The sequence below is a fragment of the Clarias gariepinus genome, chromosome 20, assembly GCF_024256425.1.
Source record: "Clarias gariepinus isolate MV-2021 ecotype Netherlands chromosome 20, CGAR_prim_01v2, whole genome shotgun sequence".
In the NCBI taxonomy this organism is placed as follows: Eukaryota; Metazoa; Chordata; class Actinopteri; order Siluriformes; family Clariidae; genus Clarias; species Clarias gariepinus.
The window spans coordinates 25722894-25740249 of record NC_071119.1 but is presented as its reverse complement, the minus strand read 5'-3'; the positions used below and the strand labels follow the sequence as shown (position 1 = coordinate 25740249).

At 37.7% G+C, this 17356-nt stretch overlaps 1 protein-coding gene across 1 annotated transcript; it reads right to left on the bottom strand.

The window, feature by feature from the left end:
- Window positions 1-13238: 13238 nt before the first annotated feature.
- Window positions 13239-15054, bottom strand: LOC128508437 (C-type lectin domain family 10 member A-like). The gene is made up of 4 exons (XM_053479780.1): window positions 14917-15054; window positions 14420-14758; window positions 13518-13600; window positions 13239-13346 (listed from the first exon to the last, which is right to left on the bottom strand). The coding sequence occupies exons 2-4, from the start codon at window positions 14628-14630 to the stop codon at window positions 13239-13241; spliced, it is 402 nt and encodes a 133-aa protein (XP_053335755.1). The 5' UTR covers window positions 14631-14758; window positions 14917-15054.
- Window positions 15055-17356: the final 2302 nt, after the last annotated feature.

Here is a 17356-nt window from a genome sequence, read left to right as displayed (position 1 = left end):
GCTCAACAAAGGAGGTACAGTGTATAGTAATCATAATACAAAAATCTCCATTGAAGGTCAAAAACAGGCCAGGGTGGGCTTCTTACTCTCCTTACATTTTAAGTAAAGAACATTTTGAATAGATTTTCTTGGCAAATAAAAAGCATTCTTGTTTCTCAGTTTAGGAATAACATGTAAAACAAGCCTCCATTTTATAATACAACTGAAGAAACAAAGACTCTTGTTTTACATAGGAAAAGAAGTGCCACCTAGGACCAGCATTCAGTGCCGTAGATAAGAATGTCACAGAAAATGTATTACTCCACACCATAACAATTGATTATTAGTCAGTTATTAAATTTTAACTTGTCCAAAATTGGTTATATTATTTTATATATATTTATATTTTATTATTATTTTATATATAAATTATCTACAAGTAATCACTGTCAATACATCCACAGTACATTCTGTGAATCAGGACATTATCAATTTGGATGTTATTCGCACCATGTTATATAAATAACAAAACATATGTGAAAGACTGTAGTGTAAACACTGTGGTGGTGAAGCAGAGAAATAATATTAGAAAACTTAAAATATGCCTAAGTGACATGTGTACAAGATATGAGATGCATGTGCTGTGCGTGGGAAGCTAATGGTAATACAGTGCATACTTGTGCTATCATATACTATATGGACAAACGTATTTGTCCAAGCCTGCAATGACATTGTATCCAAATACAGTACATATATGTTAATATAAAGCTGGTCAGGTACTGTTGGACAAGAAGGCCTGGCTTGCAATCTCCATTCCAGTTCCCGAAGGTGTTCAATCAGGTTGAGGTCAGGGATTTGTGCGGGCTAGTGAAGTTCTTCCACACCAAACTCATCAAACCCTGTCTTTATAGTCCTTGCTTTGTGCACTGGGGCACAGTCATGTTAAAATAGAGTATATACAGTATATACAGTATATATTCTGTATATAGTATATAGTATATAAGTATACAGAATATATGTGTATATACAGTACACAATACCTTTGGCCCCAGCAAGGGGCAGGGCCCTACAAGGCCCCAGCAGGGGCAGCTTAGCAGTGCTGGTATATGAACTTCAGGGGAGTAGTTCCATGTTCACTGAGCTATGCCTGTACCACACAGATCTACCACCCCTGCCAGCTAAAAGCCACAACAATATCTTCTGCTTCCATCTCCTTGCTTTTTGAAAGTGCAATACTCCCACCTTGAACAGGATGTGTGAAAGGGGGATAGGAGGCAGCAATTTTGCCCTGAAATCCATGCCACTTGGACACAAGATTACGAATGTACATAAAGGCATCTTAATTATAATAATTTCAAAATTATGATTGTACAAAATTACGTACAAAGCCTGGACCCGTATTTACTATGCATCTCAAACCACTTCTAGGAATTGCACTTAAAGTTAATTTATGATAAAGAAATATTGCTAACTCAGATCAGGACATAACTCTTATTTATGAAATTCAGTAAAAAACTAGTGCCGGTCGCTGCGCGAGTGTGTGTGACAGTACCCCCCTGTCCAGGACCGGCTTCTGACGGTCCTGAGGTGGAGGATACCCAACGATAGTAGTCTCTAATTAGTTTGAGGTCGAGAACGAACCGAGCCAGAATCCACAACCGCTCCTCGGGGCCGTAGCCCTCCCAGTCGACCAGGTACTGAGTACCTCTGCCTCGAGCGCACGAGTCGAGGATCCGTTGTACGGTGTAGGCGAGATCACCATTAATGATCCGGGGAGGAGGAGCTGGGGGGTGGGTGGATTAATGGAAGAGATGGTGAATGGTTTGAATTGGGAGAGATGAAATACCGGGTGGATTCGGAGTGCCGCAGGCAGCTGGAGCCGGTAGGTGACAGGATTTATTCAGTGGGTAAATACATTTATTATATATAATTTTTTTTTATTCAGTGGGTTTAAACAATGCGATCAATGGTACTGACTGCCCTATGTGCTGATGCTTTTTTCGTTTAAGCGTGGAGCTGTCAGATGGTTTTTAAAGATATGATTGAGGTGCACCTGTATGTGTGTGTATATACAGGGGTTGGACAATGCAACTGAAATGCTTGGTTTTAGACCACAATAATTAATTAGTATAGTGTAGGGCCTCCTTTTGCGGCCAATACAGCATCAATCCATCTTGGGAATGATAGATACAATTCCTGCACAGTGGTCAGAGGGATTTTGAGCCATTCTTCTTATAAAATAGTGGCCAGGTCAATACATGATGCTGGTGGAGGAAAACGTTTTCTGACTCGCTCCTCCAAAACACCCCAAAGTGGCTCAATAAAAATCATCACTGATCCACCCCCATGCTTCACTCTGGGCATGCAACAGTCTGAGTGGTACACTTCTTTGGGGCTTCTCCACACTGTAACTCATTAAAGACATTGAAGGTGGATTTATCAGAGAACAATACGTTTCACATTATCCACAGCCCAAGATTTTTACAGCTGGCACCATTGAAACTGATGTTTGGATACAAGCTGGGTTAGCACCCAGACATCCCAGTCAAATTCAAATTCAAATTCAAATTTTATTTGTCACATACACAGTCATACACAGTACGATATGCAATGAAATGCTTATACGACCGCCGGTGACCTTAAAAAGAAAATAAAAAACTATATATAAGGAATAAATATTAATAAAAGAAATAAAATACAAAGAAAAATAAATGTAACTAGTAAAATTAACAACTGTACAAATAAGGGCATGTAAAAAATATCACTAAAATAGAATATAGGAATATGGGGGGGAAATATATATACATTTTTTTAAAAATGTTTTAAAGTGGCATTAAAATGTCTTAAAGTGTCAGAGTGGCAAAGCGTAATGTGCAAAGGCAGGTAAACATGTATTGTATAAAGTGACATGTGCAATTGCTTCAGATATGTAAATATGTATTGCATGAATGTGTCCATGATTATCCAGTCAGTGTCAATGTTTAAAAGACATTACTCCTGTGTGGTTTGATGTGATTGAGAGACCTTATCGCCTGCGGGAAGAAGCTCCTTCTCAGTCTCTCTGTGTTGGCCTTCAGGAGGCAGAATCGCTTCCCAGACCGCAACAGAGAAAACAGTCCATTGTTGGGATGGCTGAGGTCCTTCACAATCTTCCTGGCCTTGGTCCAGCACTGCTTGCTGTAGATCAAGTGCAGGTCAGGGAGCTCGGTGCGGATGATGCGCTCAGCTGATCGCACCACCCTCTGTAGAGCTCGTCTGTCCTGTATGGTGCTGTTTCCAAACCAGGTCGTAATGTTTCCCGTCAGGATGCTCTCTATAGTACAGGAGTAGAAACTCCTGAGCACCTTAGAGGGCAGTCTAAAGTCTTTCAAGCGTCTGAGGTGGTAGAGACGCTGCCGGGCCTTTTTTACCACGGTGTTGATGTGACAGGACCATGCCAGGTCCTGTGTGATGTGAACACCGAGGTATCGGAAGCTGTCCACTCTCTCCACTGGGTTCTTATTGATGATGGGGGTCTGGTAGTTTCTCTCCTGCTTTGTACTAAAGTCCACTATCAGCTCCTTTGTCTTGCTGACGTTCAGGAGGAGATTGTTCCTCTTGCACCAGTTCTCCAGATTTACAATCATCTCTAGATAGGCCGACTCATCATTGTTGGTGATCAGGCCCACCCCGACAGTGTCGTCAGCTAACTTGATGGTGGAGTTGGTAGTGGCCACGCAATTGTGGATGTACAAAGAGTACAGCAGGGGGCTCAGAACACAACCCTGGGGGGCTCCAGTGCTGAGAATGAGTGAGGCTGAGACATGTCCGCCCATCCTTACTGCCTGTGGTCTGCCAGTCAGAAAATTGGAGATCCACTGACACATGGATGAGCTGAGTCCCAGGTGCTCCAGCTTGGTGGTGAGTGTGGAGGGAATTATGGTATTAAATGCAGAGCTGTAGTCGATGAAGAGCATTTTAACATAATTCCCTTTCCTAGTGTCCAGGTGAGTAAGTGATGTGTGGAGGAGATGAGAGATTGCATCGTCTGTGGAACGGTTCTGGCGATATGCAAACTGTAGTGGGTCCAGTGTGTCGGGTAGTGAAGAAATGATGAAGTCTCTGACCAGGCGTTCAAAGCACTTCATCACTACTGAGGTGAGGTCTACAGGGCGATAGTCATTGAGGGAAGCAGGATGAGGATGAGGTTTCTTTGGGACAGGAACAATGATGTGTTGGAGGTTTAAGCTTCCTCTTGCATCCACAGTTGCTCCTGTTGGATGTGGTTCGTCCTTCTTGGTGGTATGCTAACATTATTTTGGATACCGTGGCTCTTGATACATCACAAAGTCTTGCTGTCTTGGTCACAGATGCGCCAGCGAGACCCGCACCAACAATTTCTTCTCTTTTGAACTCTGATATGTCACCCATAATGTTGTGTGCATTGCAATATTTTAAGATTTTATTTTAATATTTCACACTCTCTCTTAGTGGTGGAATGTGCAATCAAGGAAGATTGGTCAAGCCTGGTCAAATTTAGCCACAAAACCTCCAACACTTATTTGGTCAGTGTTTCAGTTTCATTGTCGACCCTCTGTGTGTGTGTGTGTATATATATATATATATATATATATATATATATATATATATATATATAAGCAGTTAAGACAGAATTCCTAGGTTTTGATGGAGATAGGAGTGATTTTATATTTTAAGAATGGTGATTTCACTCAATTTTCAGCCATTTAGGTGTGATTTCCTTCTGTGAGATTCTTTATAAATACGAGTGTAGGACTCTTACACGACTTACAATGATAGACATGCACTGTGACAATTTGAATAGATTTTCTTAGCAAATAAAATGTATCACAGTTCTCCAGTGTTAGGATAACATGTAAAACAAGATTTTGCATTAAAACACAATTTTAAAAACACAACTCCTGTTTTAAATAAGAAAATAATTGTCACTTTGTCCCTTAAGATGGTTTGTTGAGGTCTCATAACTGGGAGGAGATTGATTATTGAACCTTGCAGATAATTCACTATATATGCAATCCCTTCACACAACCGCTAAGAACCAGACAATGTTGGACCATGAGAGAATTCATAAATTGAAATCCAACTAACCCACCGGCCAGGTTCAGAAACACAATATAGTATAGAATAAGCTGTGAATTACTAAGAACTTAAAAAATGTGTGAAACATCTAGATGGAGTTTGTTAACTTCATTGTTAAAACTGCATGCTGCCTTCCAGAATTTACCTATAGAGGTAGAGTCCCTCACACAATTTTCAACATCCCATTGAAATGTAGTGAAAAAAATGATATCTGTTACACTCTAAGAGGGAAGATAAGTTTGGTCACAGACTTCTATTTCAGTGGAACAACACAAAATGATGGTTAATGGTGGCTGTCTTTTATATGTTAATGGTTGGCTGTTATAAGTGAAAGGTGTTAGATGCAGCGTCTCAAGTAGCTCGGGAAAAAAAAGTGAATATGATACAATAGAGAACACAGATATACCTCTCATTGTTTGTTTGGCCTGAACAGTCTTAAAAATGCACTTTAAATCCAAATTTATTTGTCACATACAGTCATACACAGTACAATATGCACCTTACCATGACCTTAAAATAAAAGACTATTATTATTAGGAAATAAATATGAAAAAAGAAAATAGAAGTAAATTTAACTAAGAAAGAATAAAATGTTCTTGCACTTTTTTTTTTTTACAGGAAACAGTACAACGTCTGCATAATTCAAAAAACTATTTGGACTAGTATGATCCACAAACTGGCTGAGTTTGATATGAATATTTCAACATCTTCTTCTTTGTCTTTTGACGGTTCCATTTCAGGGGTGGCCACAGCAAATCATCTGCCTCCATCTAACCCTATCCTCTGCATCCTCTTCTCTCACACCAACTATCTTCATGTCCTCTCTCACTACATCCATAAATCTCCTCTTTGGTCTTCCTCTAGACCTCCTGCCTGGCAGTTCCAACCTCAGCATGCTTCTACCAATATATTCACCATTTCTTCTCTGAACATGTCCAAAATGAATATTTCAACAAAACTTTTTGGTATTGTGTATTAAATGATTATTATGAATTTGTAATAATGTCTTGGTTTCTCCTTCTGACAGGGTAAATAAACAATCCCCCCCTACAATCCAATAGTGACCTCACACGTTCTTAAGGAGTTATGTGGGAGCTTCGCTGATGTTGACCCAGAAGTTTTCAAAGGTATTTTAAATGTTTTTAAGGTTTTGTTTTGTTCAGCATCCTCCAGACAGATGTAGAACGGCATCTCTGGAACTTTTCAACTTTTGATTTAATGTCTGATGAAGATGATTGCATTATTGATAGAAGGCCAGTCTGGGTTGTTAAACCAAATTCAAATTCAAATTTTTATTTGTCACATACACAGTCATACACAGTACAGTACTGTATGCTGTGAAATGCATACCACCCATGTCCTTTAAATAAAAGAATATTATTAGCAAGAAACGTGTGGAGGCTCAAATGGATCAGTACTGTGTGGTGTACTGATTAAGAGACCATATCGCCTGCGGAAAGAAGCTCCTCCTCAGTCTCTCTGTGTTGGTCTTCAGGGAGTGGAATCACTTTCCTGACCTCAAGCACTTAGCTATGTGCCAGAAGCTACAGAAAAGACTTGAAGCAGACCCACTCTATGTTGCCACCCATCATGTCCATGTGATGGCACAGAGTGACATGGCTGTCAGAATCACAGTTTATTCATTTAACTGTAATTTCTTTCTATTTTATATTTCATACACATTTTATATTTGTTTTTGTTTTATATTTTATTCTTGTAATAAAGAAATCAAGAAAAGAGCAAAGGCATGCAGCGTTCTAATAGCTGATAAGATTTTGGGTTGGGCTAAAAGAAGAAGATCCAATAGGTGGAACCTGACTTGAAAGAGCCATAGGTGGGAAATGCAAATATCTCTTGGGTGTAAAAATATCCTAAAAGGATTATCTGCCATGGCAACAGTCACACATCTGAAACAGTACAGATGCAGACATATACAAACATGTGGAATTTGACATTTACCGGCCAGTATTTGTCTGAATATATCCGAAAATCAGGGTAATTTACTGGTCCATATATATGGGGTAAGGTAGCTGTCGAAAAAAGATGCGTGTGTACTAATAAACATTCGTAAGATAAGATATCTCCTCATGTCCCACAGCGGGGAAATTTCTTTGTTACCGCTGAAAAAAAAAAAAAAAAAGTGCAAATAAAAAATAGGACAGTACAGCGTGTAAATACAAGAGAAAAAGTAAAGAGAAAACAATAATTGCACTTTTAAACAAACATATTGCACTAGTTTCAACAAATTGCACAGAGGTAATATTGCACAGTTTAAAATGTTATTGCACAGTTCTGTTGCAATGAATTGCACTAGGATAATGTTGCTCTTTCAAATGGTGTTACTGCACAGTTGCTATTGCATCCAAATCTAAGATAAGATAAATGGTATTGTAAGGTCATATTTAAGATATTGTAATTATTGTAAAAAAATAAGATATTGTAACATTATATAACAGTATACAACTGCGTGGAATATGGAGACTGGTTCACTGGGAGCAGCTCTGACTTTACAGTCTAATACCGGCAGGGAGAAAAGCCCCTTTATATCGCTCCTACAGACACCTGGGATGTAACAGTCTGTCGCTGAAGGATCTGCTCATAGATGTATTTGTTTGATACAGGGGGTGAGACTTATTCTACAGCAATGATGATAGCTTAGCTACCATCCTCCTTTCTTCCAACTCCTGTACAGTGTCCTTGGAGTTGGCATAAAATAAATCCAGTATATATTGGCCTGAGTTTGTGCAAAAAAGTGGTTTTGTAAACTCTCATATACGTCAAATCATACATAAAATATATAATGTGTGCTCTTATGTGAGAATAAGATTCCAAAATACAAACAAAAGTAATTACTAAAATAACAATAACACAAAGCGCGATTTGCGCTTGGGGTTTCTCCATTATAAATACGTATTGATAACCATGACTCTACTGTCAAAAATACGTCCCAGGCTCGCAGGCTTCATGTATCGAACTGAAATTACATCAATTTTACAAATTGCATTTGTTCTGTGTTTGACTTTGAGGCGGCAATATGGCAGACGAGGAGAGTGCAAAAGAGATGGGACGAAATCAGAAAAATAGCTTGTATATCTCACATTGTGTTGTAATATAATTTTCTTACTATATTATAAATGCATGCGCAGTTTGTGAAATCGATGTTTGATACATAATGCCTGCAAGCCTGTGATGTATTTTTGACAGTACATTAACAGTTATTAACTCTTATTTATAACAGTTAAACCCCAAGTGTAAAATTGCTTCGTATTATAATTATTAATTTTTGTCGTTTTTGGAATCGTATTCTCTCATTGTAGAGTTTACAAAACCACATTTTTGTACAACCTTAACCCAGTATGTATGAATGTCTATTAGTACACGCACGTCTTTTTAGACACCTCCCGTACCCCATACATATACAGCTCTTTTCATGCAGTGTAGCAGAGAATGCTCAAGGGGTAAACGACAGTGACAGCACTGATGATCACAGGGTTCATCATCTGACTTGGCATTACCTTTTCCACCAGTAACTTATCCTTGTGCTGTATACGTGTCTCTGATTTTTATCTATCTTAGAAATAATTTTCAAAAAGTGATGGGAAAACTAAATTGCTTAAAAGAGATTTTTAACTTTGGTTATAAACCAAGTATCTGTGCTGCCTCCTGCGGGTTCTACCTGGTTCATCATCCTCCAAGGGTTTTAAAAAGTTCAAAGTAAGACCTGACGTAAGTAGGGTTCATGCAACTAAGCAGCATTACCACTGGCTAACAAAAAAGGCAACAAAACACATAAGGAGACAAGAGTGTCAAACTGACACGTCTATGTGTGCTGTCATCTTGCTCATGGCTATGCTAGGCATTTATATTTACTCTAACATTTTAATGATTTTCAAAATATTCGTATTTTTAAAATATTTATTTTAATATCTTTATTTGTCTTTCCGTAAGATAAAAAAATTATATCTTTTGTGACTGTAGGCTTTCTGTGCCATACACACTTTAACCACAAGATAGAAGCAGAGCACAAATCAGATTCTCACAATGGATTGTACTACTCAAAGTTAAGTATACAAAAGTTACTCTTAAACCCTAAGGCCAATGTAGAATCAAAATGAACTAGTGCACTTTTTATAATTAAACATTTTACATCTTACACTTCCGAACTGCTTCTAGATGTTTATAATGTAAACTATTGAAATGCTTCTGTTTATTTTTTATTCATAATAGACTATGGCAGAGTTTTTTTTTCTTACTCACCAATAATTTCCATATTATACTACATTTTAATAACTGGAAAATAAAATTTGTGGTGCATTTGTGATTTATAATTAAACACCTGCAGATCACCAGACATCAGGACATTTTGTGAACAACACTCTGCTAAGAAGCTTCCAGAAACAACCAAATTTTAAAGTGTCAGTTGTCCACATTAACTATACTCAACAAAAAAAGAAACGTCCCTTTTTCAGGACTGTGTATTTCAACAATAATGTTGTAAAAATCCAAATAACTTTTAAGATCTTCATTGTAAAGCTTTTAAACAATGTTTTTCATGTTTCATGTTTCAATTAACCATAATTAATTAATTACCATGCACCTGTGGAATGGTCGTTAAGACCTTAACAGCTTACAGAAAGTAGGCATTTAAGGTCAAAGTTCTAAAAACGCAGGACACTAAAGAGACTTGTCTACCGACTGTGAAAAACACCCAAAGAAAGATGCCCAGGGTCCCTGCTCATCTGCGTGAACGTGCATTAGGCATGCTGCAGGGAGGCGTGAGGACTGCTGATGTGGCTAGGGCGATAAATCGCCATGTCCGCACCGTGAGACGCCTAAGACGGCCCTACAGGGAGACAGGAAGGACAGCTGATCATCCTCGCAGTGGAAGACCACGTGTAACAACACCTGCACAGGATCGGTACATCCGAATTTCACACCTGCGTGACAGGTACAGGATGGCCACAACAACTGCCCGAGTCACACCAGGAACACACAATCCCTCCATCAGTGCTCAGACTGTCCACAATAGGCAGTCCATGAGGAGGAGATGCACTGCAGTACTTCAAGCAGCTGGTGGCCACACCAGATACTGACTGGTACTTTTGATTTTGAGCCTCCCTTCATTCAGGGACACATTGGGAGACATTTTTAGTTTATGTCTTATGGTGTTGACTCTTTTAGTGTTCATACAAATATTTACACATTAAGTTTACTGAAAGTTAAAACAGTTGAAAGTCAGGGGACGTTTCTTTTTTTGCTGAGTATTTTTTATTTTTAGTATAAGACACTTTTTCTATGCTTATTTGCACACCATTATATTTTCTATTTGTACAGCATATTTCTATTTTCAGTTTCTATTTTTAGTTCTATTTTTCCTAGTTAAATTTTATAAAAATTTTATTTTAATTTAAATTTTCTATCGTATTTCTTTTATTCATATTTATTACTTATATAAGCTTTAATTCTCTTTTTAAAGTCACTGGCGGTCATGTAAGCATTTCACTACATTTCGTACTGTGTATGACTGTGTATGTGACAAATAAAATTTGAATTTGAATATTTGTATGAACACTAAAAGAGTCAACACCATAAGATAATAATATAATGATGATAATGTGTCCCTGAATAAAGGGAGGCTCAAAATCAAAAGTACCAGTCAGTATCTTGTACAGACATTTGATTCTCATAAACAAATGGACTCTGTATTTTACTAATTTCATTTTATCATGTCTGCTGTTGATTACACTAGTCAAGTTTGGAAAATGAAGTGAAGACAAGACAAAAACACGAGAATTTTCTTAACTGAGTCTATTGTTCTGTCTAGGCAAATTGTATTATTTACTCTATATACTTGCATTATTAATTGTATAATTACTTATTTTTTACTGCATTAACAAATAAATTAGATGTGCCTTAGATCTTGTTACAAGTTAACAAATACTTATGCTTTTCTAAACATATTTACAAGCAGTCTAAAAGTTTCATGTTTCACTGTCAAGTTGACGAAAAATAATTGCATACTGTAAGGCAAAATATTTAAATTAAAACCAGATTTTATTTTCATCAACTTTAACACAGGAACAAATGTCTAGCTTAACATTTGGATTAAAATGGCATTGTGGCCAACTTATGTGTGAAAAAATACTGGTCCTTCTCAAAACATTTGCAAATTGTGATAAAGTTAATTGTTTTCTGTAATGTACTGATAAACATTAGACTTTCATATATTTTAGATTCATTACACACAACTGAAGTAGTTCAAGCCTTTTATTGTTTTAATATTGATGATTTTGGCATACAGCTCATGAAAACCCAAAATTCCTATCTCAAAAAAGTTAGCATATTATGAAAAGGTTCTCTAAACGAGCTATTAACCTAATCATCTGAATCAACTAATTAACTCCAAACACCTGCAAAAGATTCCTGAGGTTTTTAAAAACTCCCAGCCTGGTTCATTACGCAAAACCGCAATCATGGGTAAGACTGCCGACCTGACTGCTGTCCAGAAGGCCATCATTGACACCCTCAAGCAAGAGGGTAAGACACAAAGAAATTTCTGAACGAATAGGCTGCTCCCAGAGTGCTGTATCAAGGCACCTTAGTGGGAAGTCTGTGGAAAGGAAAAAGTGTGGCAGAAAACGCTGCACAATGAGAAGAGGTGACCGGACCCTAAGGAAGATTGTGGAGAAGGACCGATTCCAGACCTTGAGGGATCTGTGGAAGGAGTCTGGAGTAGAAACATCCAGAGCCACCGTGTGCAGGAAATGGGCTACAGGTGCCGCATTCCCCAGGTCAAACCACTTTTTTCAACCAGAAACAGCGGCAGAAGCGCCTGACCTGGGCTACAGAGAAGCAGCACTGGACTGTTGCTCAGTGGTCCAAAGTACTTTTTTCGGATGAAAGCAACTTTTGCATGTCATTCGGAAATCAAGGTGCCAGAGTCTGGAGAAAGACTGGGGAGAGGGAAATGCCAACATGCCTGAAGTCCAGTGTCAAGTACCCACAGTCAGTAATGGTCTGGGGTGCCATGTCAGCTGCTGGTGTTGGTCCACTGTTTTATCAAGGGCAGGGTCAATGCAGCTAGCTATCAGGAGAATGAATGAATCAATGAATATGCTGCGAGCTCTGGTTATGTTTAATGAACTCTGCATTCTTTCTCATTTCTTTGATTATAACATAACATGAATTGTACATTCACTTTTAAGAAAAAAGAACAGTTTTCTAGTACAAAAATACCTTAACTAAATCCCATATGAACTAAATGTATCTGAATGTCCATATGTACAAATAAAGTCTCTGTCTTTTGTATAAATGTAAACCTATACATTATGTTCACAAGGGTTATTCCTTTACATATTCAGTTTACAGTTGTGAACAAAGCATGAAATTCACTGTTACTTTCTCCTTAAACTGTTTGTTTCCTGTTATTTTTCACACGGTCGACGCCATATTGGCTCTAACTTAAATATACCTGCCGCCATTTTGGCTCAACTTACTAACTTTAACTTTTACAGAAAACATGTATTTAACTCACACATATTTACTAAAGTAATTACAATCCGTATATACAACTTATCACAAACATTTATAAACTTAGTTTATGTACATGCTTTTTAGTATTTCTCTGTCTTTGTGTCTCTATTCACAAATTGCACTAATTAATTACTGACTCATACCGAAATTGTACCAATTAAATGATTAATCAAAACAAATTGCATTTATATGCATCCACATGTGTAATGAAATCATCATGACTCATTTAATGTCATTTTAAAGGGGTTAACAAACTGTATGAAACGTATGACAAACACATGAATATGCTGCGAGTTCTGGTGATGTTTAATGAACTCTGACCTGAACTGCGCAATTTAACGTCTAAAAATAGGAGGCACAAATAATAACAATTTTAGGTTTAGTCAAAAAATACATTGGAGTCATTATTAAATTTAAAAAATATTGTGTAACATCATTTCTCTTGCATTTTTTTTTTAACTTTTGGGTGAGGGGTAAATTTCTTTTTTAATATTTGAACATATATTTGATATCTGCATTAGACAATTATAATTTTTAACCCTCTACAAAGGCAAGGCAAGGCAATTTTGTTTGTATAGCACATTTCATACACAATAGTAATTCAAAGGAAGAAAGTGAGCATTTAGCCATTACGGGTCATCCTTTCTTTTCTTGTGGAAGATGTTTCCATCTGGCTGTACCTTCCAGGTCACTGTGGTGTTCTGCACCATGCCATTTTCCTCCAGTTTCTGCTTGATCTAAAAATCAAACCAAAAAGACACTGAATGAATTTTAGAAAGCCAAGAATAAGTGAAGGTCACCTGATTTATTGAAAATGAAAGAAATCTGTAAAGGTGAGCAATGAGAAATACAAACAGGAGAATTTTACACAAAGTTTGTACAAATTTTAATGAAGTCCTGTGACACACCTGATCTAAAATGGACGATTGATCTAATTCCCTCACATCAGACACCACCTGCAGTCTCACTAACTGACTCCTTGTTGGGAAATCTGTGGAATACACACACACAAGTTTTTTTCCCTGTTTCCCAACTAGTTAAAATATGTGTCCGTTTGCTCAGTAAAAGATTTAATGTAACATAGTAAAATTCCAGAAATTCCAGTAGTCTACACAGACTGGGTGGTGTAATGACATAATGTACTGTGCCTTAACATGCATGTTTAGTAACATGCATAAATCACTATATATATATATATAAGCACAAAGGCAACCTACAAAATGCTGGCCATGATGTATATAAAAATGAATGAAAGTTTCAATGCTGACCTTGTTGTCATCATATTCATCTATATCGCTTATAGGGTTGCGGTCGCCTGAAGCCTTTTCCAGGGGACTTAGGGCACAAGGCAGTGCACCCTTGACAAGTGGCCTATCCATCTCAGGGCACACACATACACACACTCACTCACCTATTCAAACACTACTGGCAATTTGGAAACTCCAATTCTTCGGATTTGGGGGGAAAAGCACCCGGAGGAAACCCATCAAGCATGGGAGGGACATGCAAACTCGACACATATACAGACCTGAAGTGGGAATTGAGCTCAGACCCTAGACGTGGCAAGGCCACAGTGCTAACCAATAAGCCGCTGACCTTTTATACAAAAAAATACAACAAAATAATTGCATCTACAGTAGATGTAGACAGTAAACTATTCTTGCTGTATTTTTAAGGAAAAAAGTATAAAAAGGACAAATGTTTATTAAATCAATAATATCATTGAAACTTTTTTTTTTTTTTTTTTTTTTACATTCAGCCATTTACCAACAACATAAAATTAGACATGATAGTTAAGGAAATAACTTACTGGTGTGACATAAGAAATAGTACTGGTGGCTGCAGGGTAAATCAATAAACGTTCCATTATTAATCACTGCACAGTTCTCATTGCCGTAATAATTATCAGGTTGTCCAGGAGCCCATGAGAGGTTTGTAGCGTTGGTACTATTCGTCCACTTCCAAGTGTCTCTGTATAACCCAATCCAAGTATAAGTGGGTGGCACCAACTGGTATAACATGTTGGAGTCTGAGCTGTTAAGAGCGCTGGCCAAGTCTGTGTGATGTTGTCGGCAGTAAGCCCGAGCATCGAGCCAGGACAACACAGGACTAGTGATGAGGATGAATTTGGCAGAGACATTGAAATTAGCTGTGAAAAGGTAAACGAATAGTCATGTCTCAGTCACCCCCTTTTTCCACAGAAAATATGATACTAAGATTAACCAAAATGTCAAAACAAAAAGAAAACAAACAAACAAAAGTGATTAAAGCAGAAATAAGCAAATCAGTATTTGGATTTTCTCTCACCGTTATAGCATATGAAAGGTCGTAGCCCTGAACATGAAAAATCAACCCACTGAGCAGATGAAACTATAGAACCACATGTTTCTTTTCCACCACAATTATTGGGCTCTGCAGGCAACCAGTTGGTGTATGTGACACTCTTTAGTGGGAGCTCGCCTAAGGACCAGCGCCAGCCATTAACATCATTCCATAATCCAACCCAGACAGATGTTGCTGTTCTCAGAAGTTTGTTTGCTGTTTCTTTCTTCAATCTAAGCCAATCAGTATCACTAAGGATTATTGCCAGGTCAGTGTAGTTCATCCTGCAGTAAGTCTGAGCAGCAAGCCATGTCATTCTTGTCGTGATCAGCTCATATCTATGAGGCACAGTAAGCAGGGTGGATACAGCAACTGGGATCAAACCTGTTGGTGGTATTTCATCGTTTGAAACTTTAACTGGTCAATATTTCAAAGTTTAAATTTTAGAGTGTGTTTCATTGGCATGACTGTATTAACAATGGTGCCAAAGCACATTAAAATAACAAGCAAAATATTAGGCATATTATATACAGTATGTACTGTACACAGATAATCAGCAACAAATTATAAGGAATAAAAAAATCCCTTTATGAGGTATGAGGCACAATATCTCAAGAGAACCAATCTAATTTAGAGAATATTGTAGATATCTGGATAGAATCCTAATCCTAATCCACACTCCATTCCAGTAGGTGTCAGTAATACACCATTATGTTGGTTGTCAACTACCATATAACACCAGACGTCTTGTCTCACATCTGTTTGTTGCTCTGATTGTCACTGTTAAGATACTGTTTCCTAAATCTTCAATCTAATCATTCCTGGATTTTGTTTTTGTTTGTGTTTCTACTGTATGAATGATTTTCATATTAAAGCCTAAACTTCATCAGATTCATCCCTTAGGCCATTAGACTGCTAAACTCATAGTAACCTGTCTCTCGAAGGATACACAGTTTTGCTGTCTTTTGTGCAACATATTATCATTAGTGGTGTAATATATTTACTATATCCTGCAGGTTACTTACTGTGCAATCTATTTTTCTTTAAGTCTGCAATATATTTGTTACTCAAATATTCATATTTCTGGGACATATAAACATGGAACACCCTGTTTATAAATCTATTAAGTTAATTGGCTCCAGTTTCCAAAATATGGCACCAAATGATTCAAAATAATTAAGGGGGTGTCTGATTATGCTCCATAACTTTTCTGCAAAATGTGATATAGAAATGAGAACCGTGGTGGTGCCAACCAATATAAACTTCTCTTTTTTTTATACCAATAACATACATTTCCCTAAATTTATTGTTTTTTTTATGTCACGAACCTGCACAATCTACCCAGCACATCCAGGTCATAGCTCCACCCAAGGCGTCCCTGGCTGATTACCTGAGTGCACCTGTACCTAATTTGGCAATAGATGGGTGGCTTTATCCTTCGTGCGCTAACCGTTTTAAAATCAAGAAAAACTCGCTAAGACCTGAGAGGATTCCCGCATTCTACTTCCGGGATTGTGGAGATTTCCTCATGTCATAGCCCCACCTCCTCTCTCGTCACTAGAGGCTTTTCCATTCCTTCAGTCACCAAGGACACACACACACACACACACACACCACTGCTCGGACTGCACCGAAACACTAAACATCCCTGGATTTTAATAAAACCTCTTAGAAGGAACTGTCTGCTTCTGGGTTCATTCTTATCCAGCCGCGACCGTGACATTTCATTTAACATTTTCAGGGTTTTTTGTGTGAACAACTGACTGAATTGTGGGCGGTTGCTGTGTAGCTTAGAGACTATTACGATACAACCGCAAAATTATATAGTTTTAGATTTAAATCTTACAAAATATTAGGTGACTAATATAAATTATAATGAGAATTACAAAAAAAAAAAAAGCTCCAGCAAATTTCCCATGTATTTTCCATACACATCTCCCATGCTTTTCTGAGAAACTCCATTCCCACAAACTTGAAGGCTTCCCATGCCTTTTTTTCCTTGTTGCCCAACAAATGATAAAACTTGCCATCTCAGAGGACCGGCAAAAACACCTACCTTGATTTTTGCTTTGCTATGTCTTGGAAACTTTTAATAGAGATATTGGAAACCTGGTTTTGTTTTGTCCATAGCCTTTACAAAGTTCTTCATTAGGCCCAGCTTTATATGTACTGGTGGTAACAATAGTTTCTGAGAGTCAACAAGAGCGGGATTTTGGACATTTTTCTTTCCTGGTTTCCAGGACTGTCGTGATGGCCAGTCTTCCTTGACATAATGAAATTCTCTGGATTGACTGTCCCATTCACAGAGGAAACAGCTGAAACAGCTTGTGTTTTCACCCTGATATACTTATATACTAATATACTTGCCTGTGTATAAATCTTTATCGTGAAATAACTTAAACTTTAGCCAACCAGCACTTTTCTC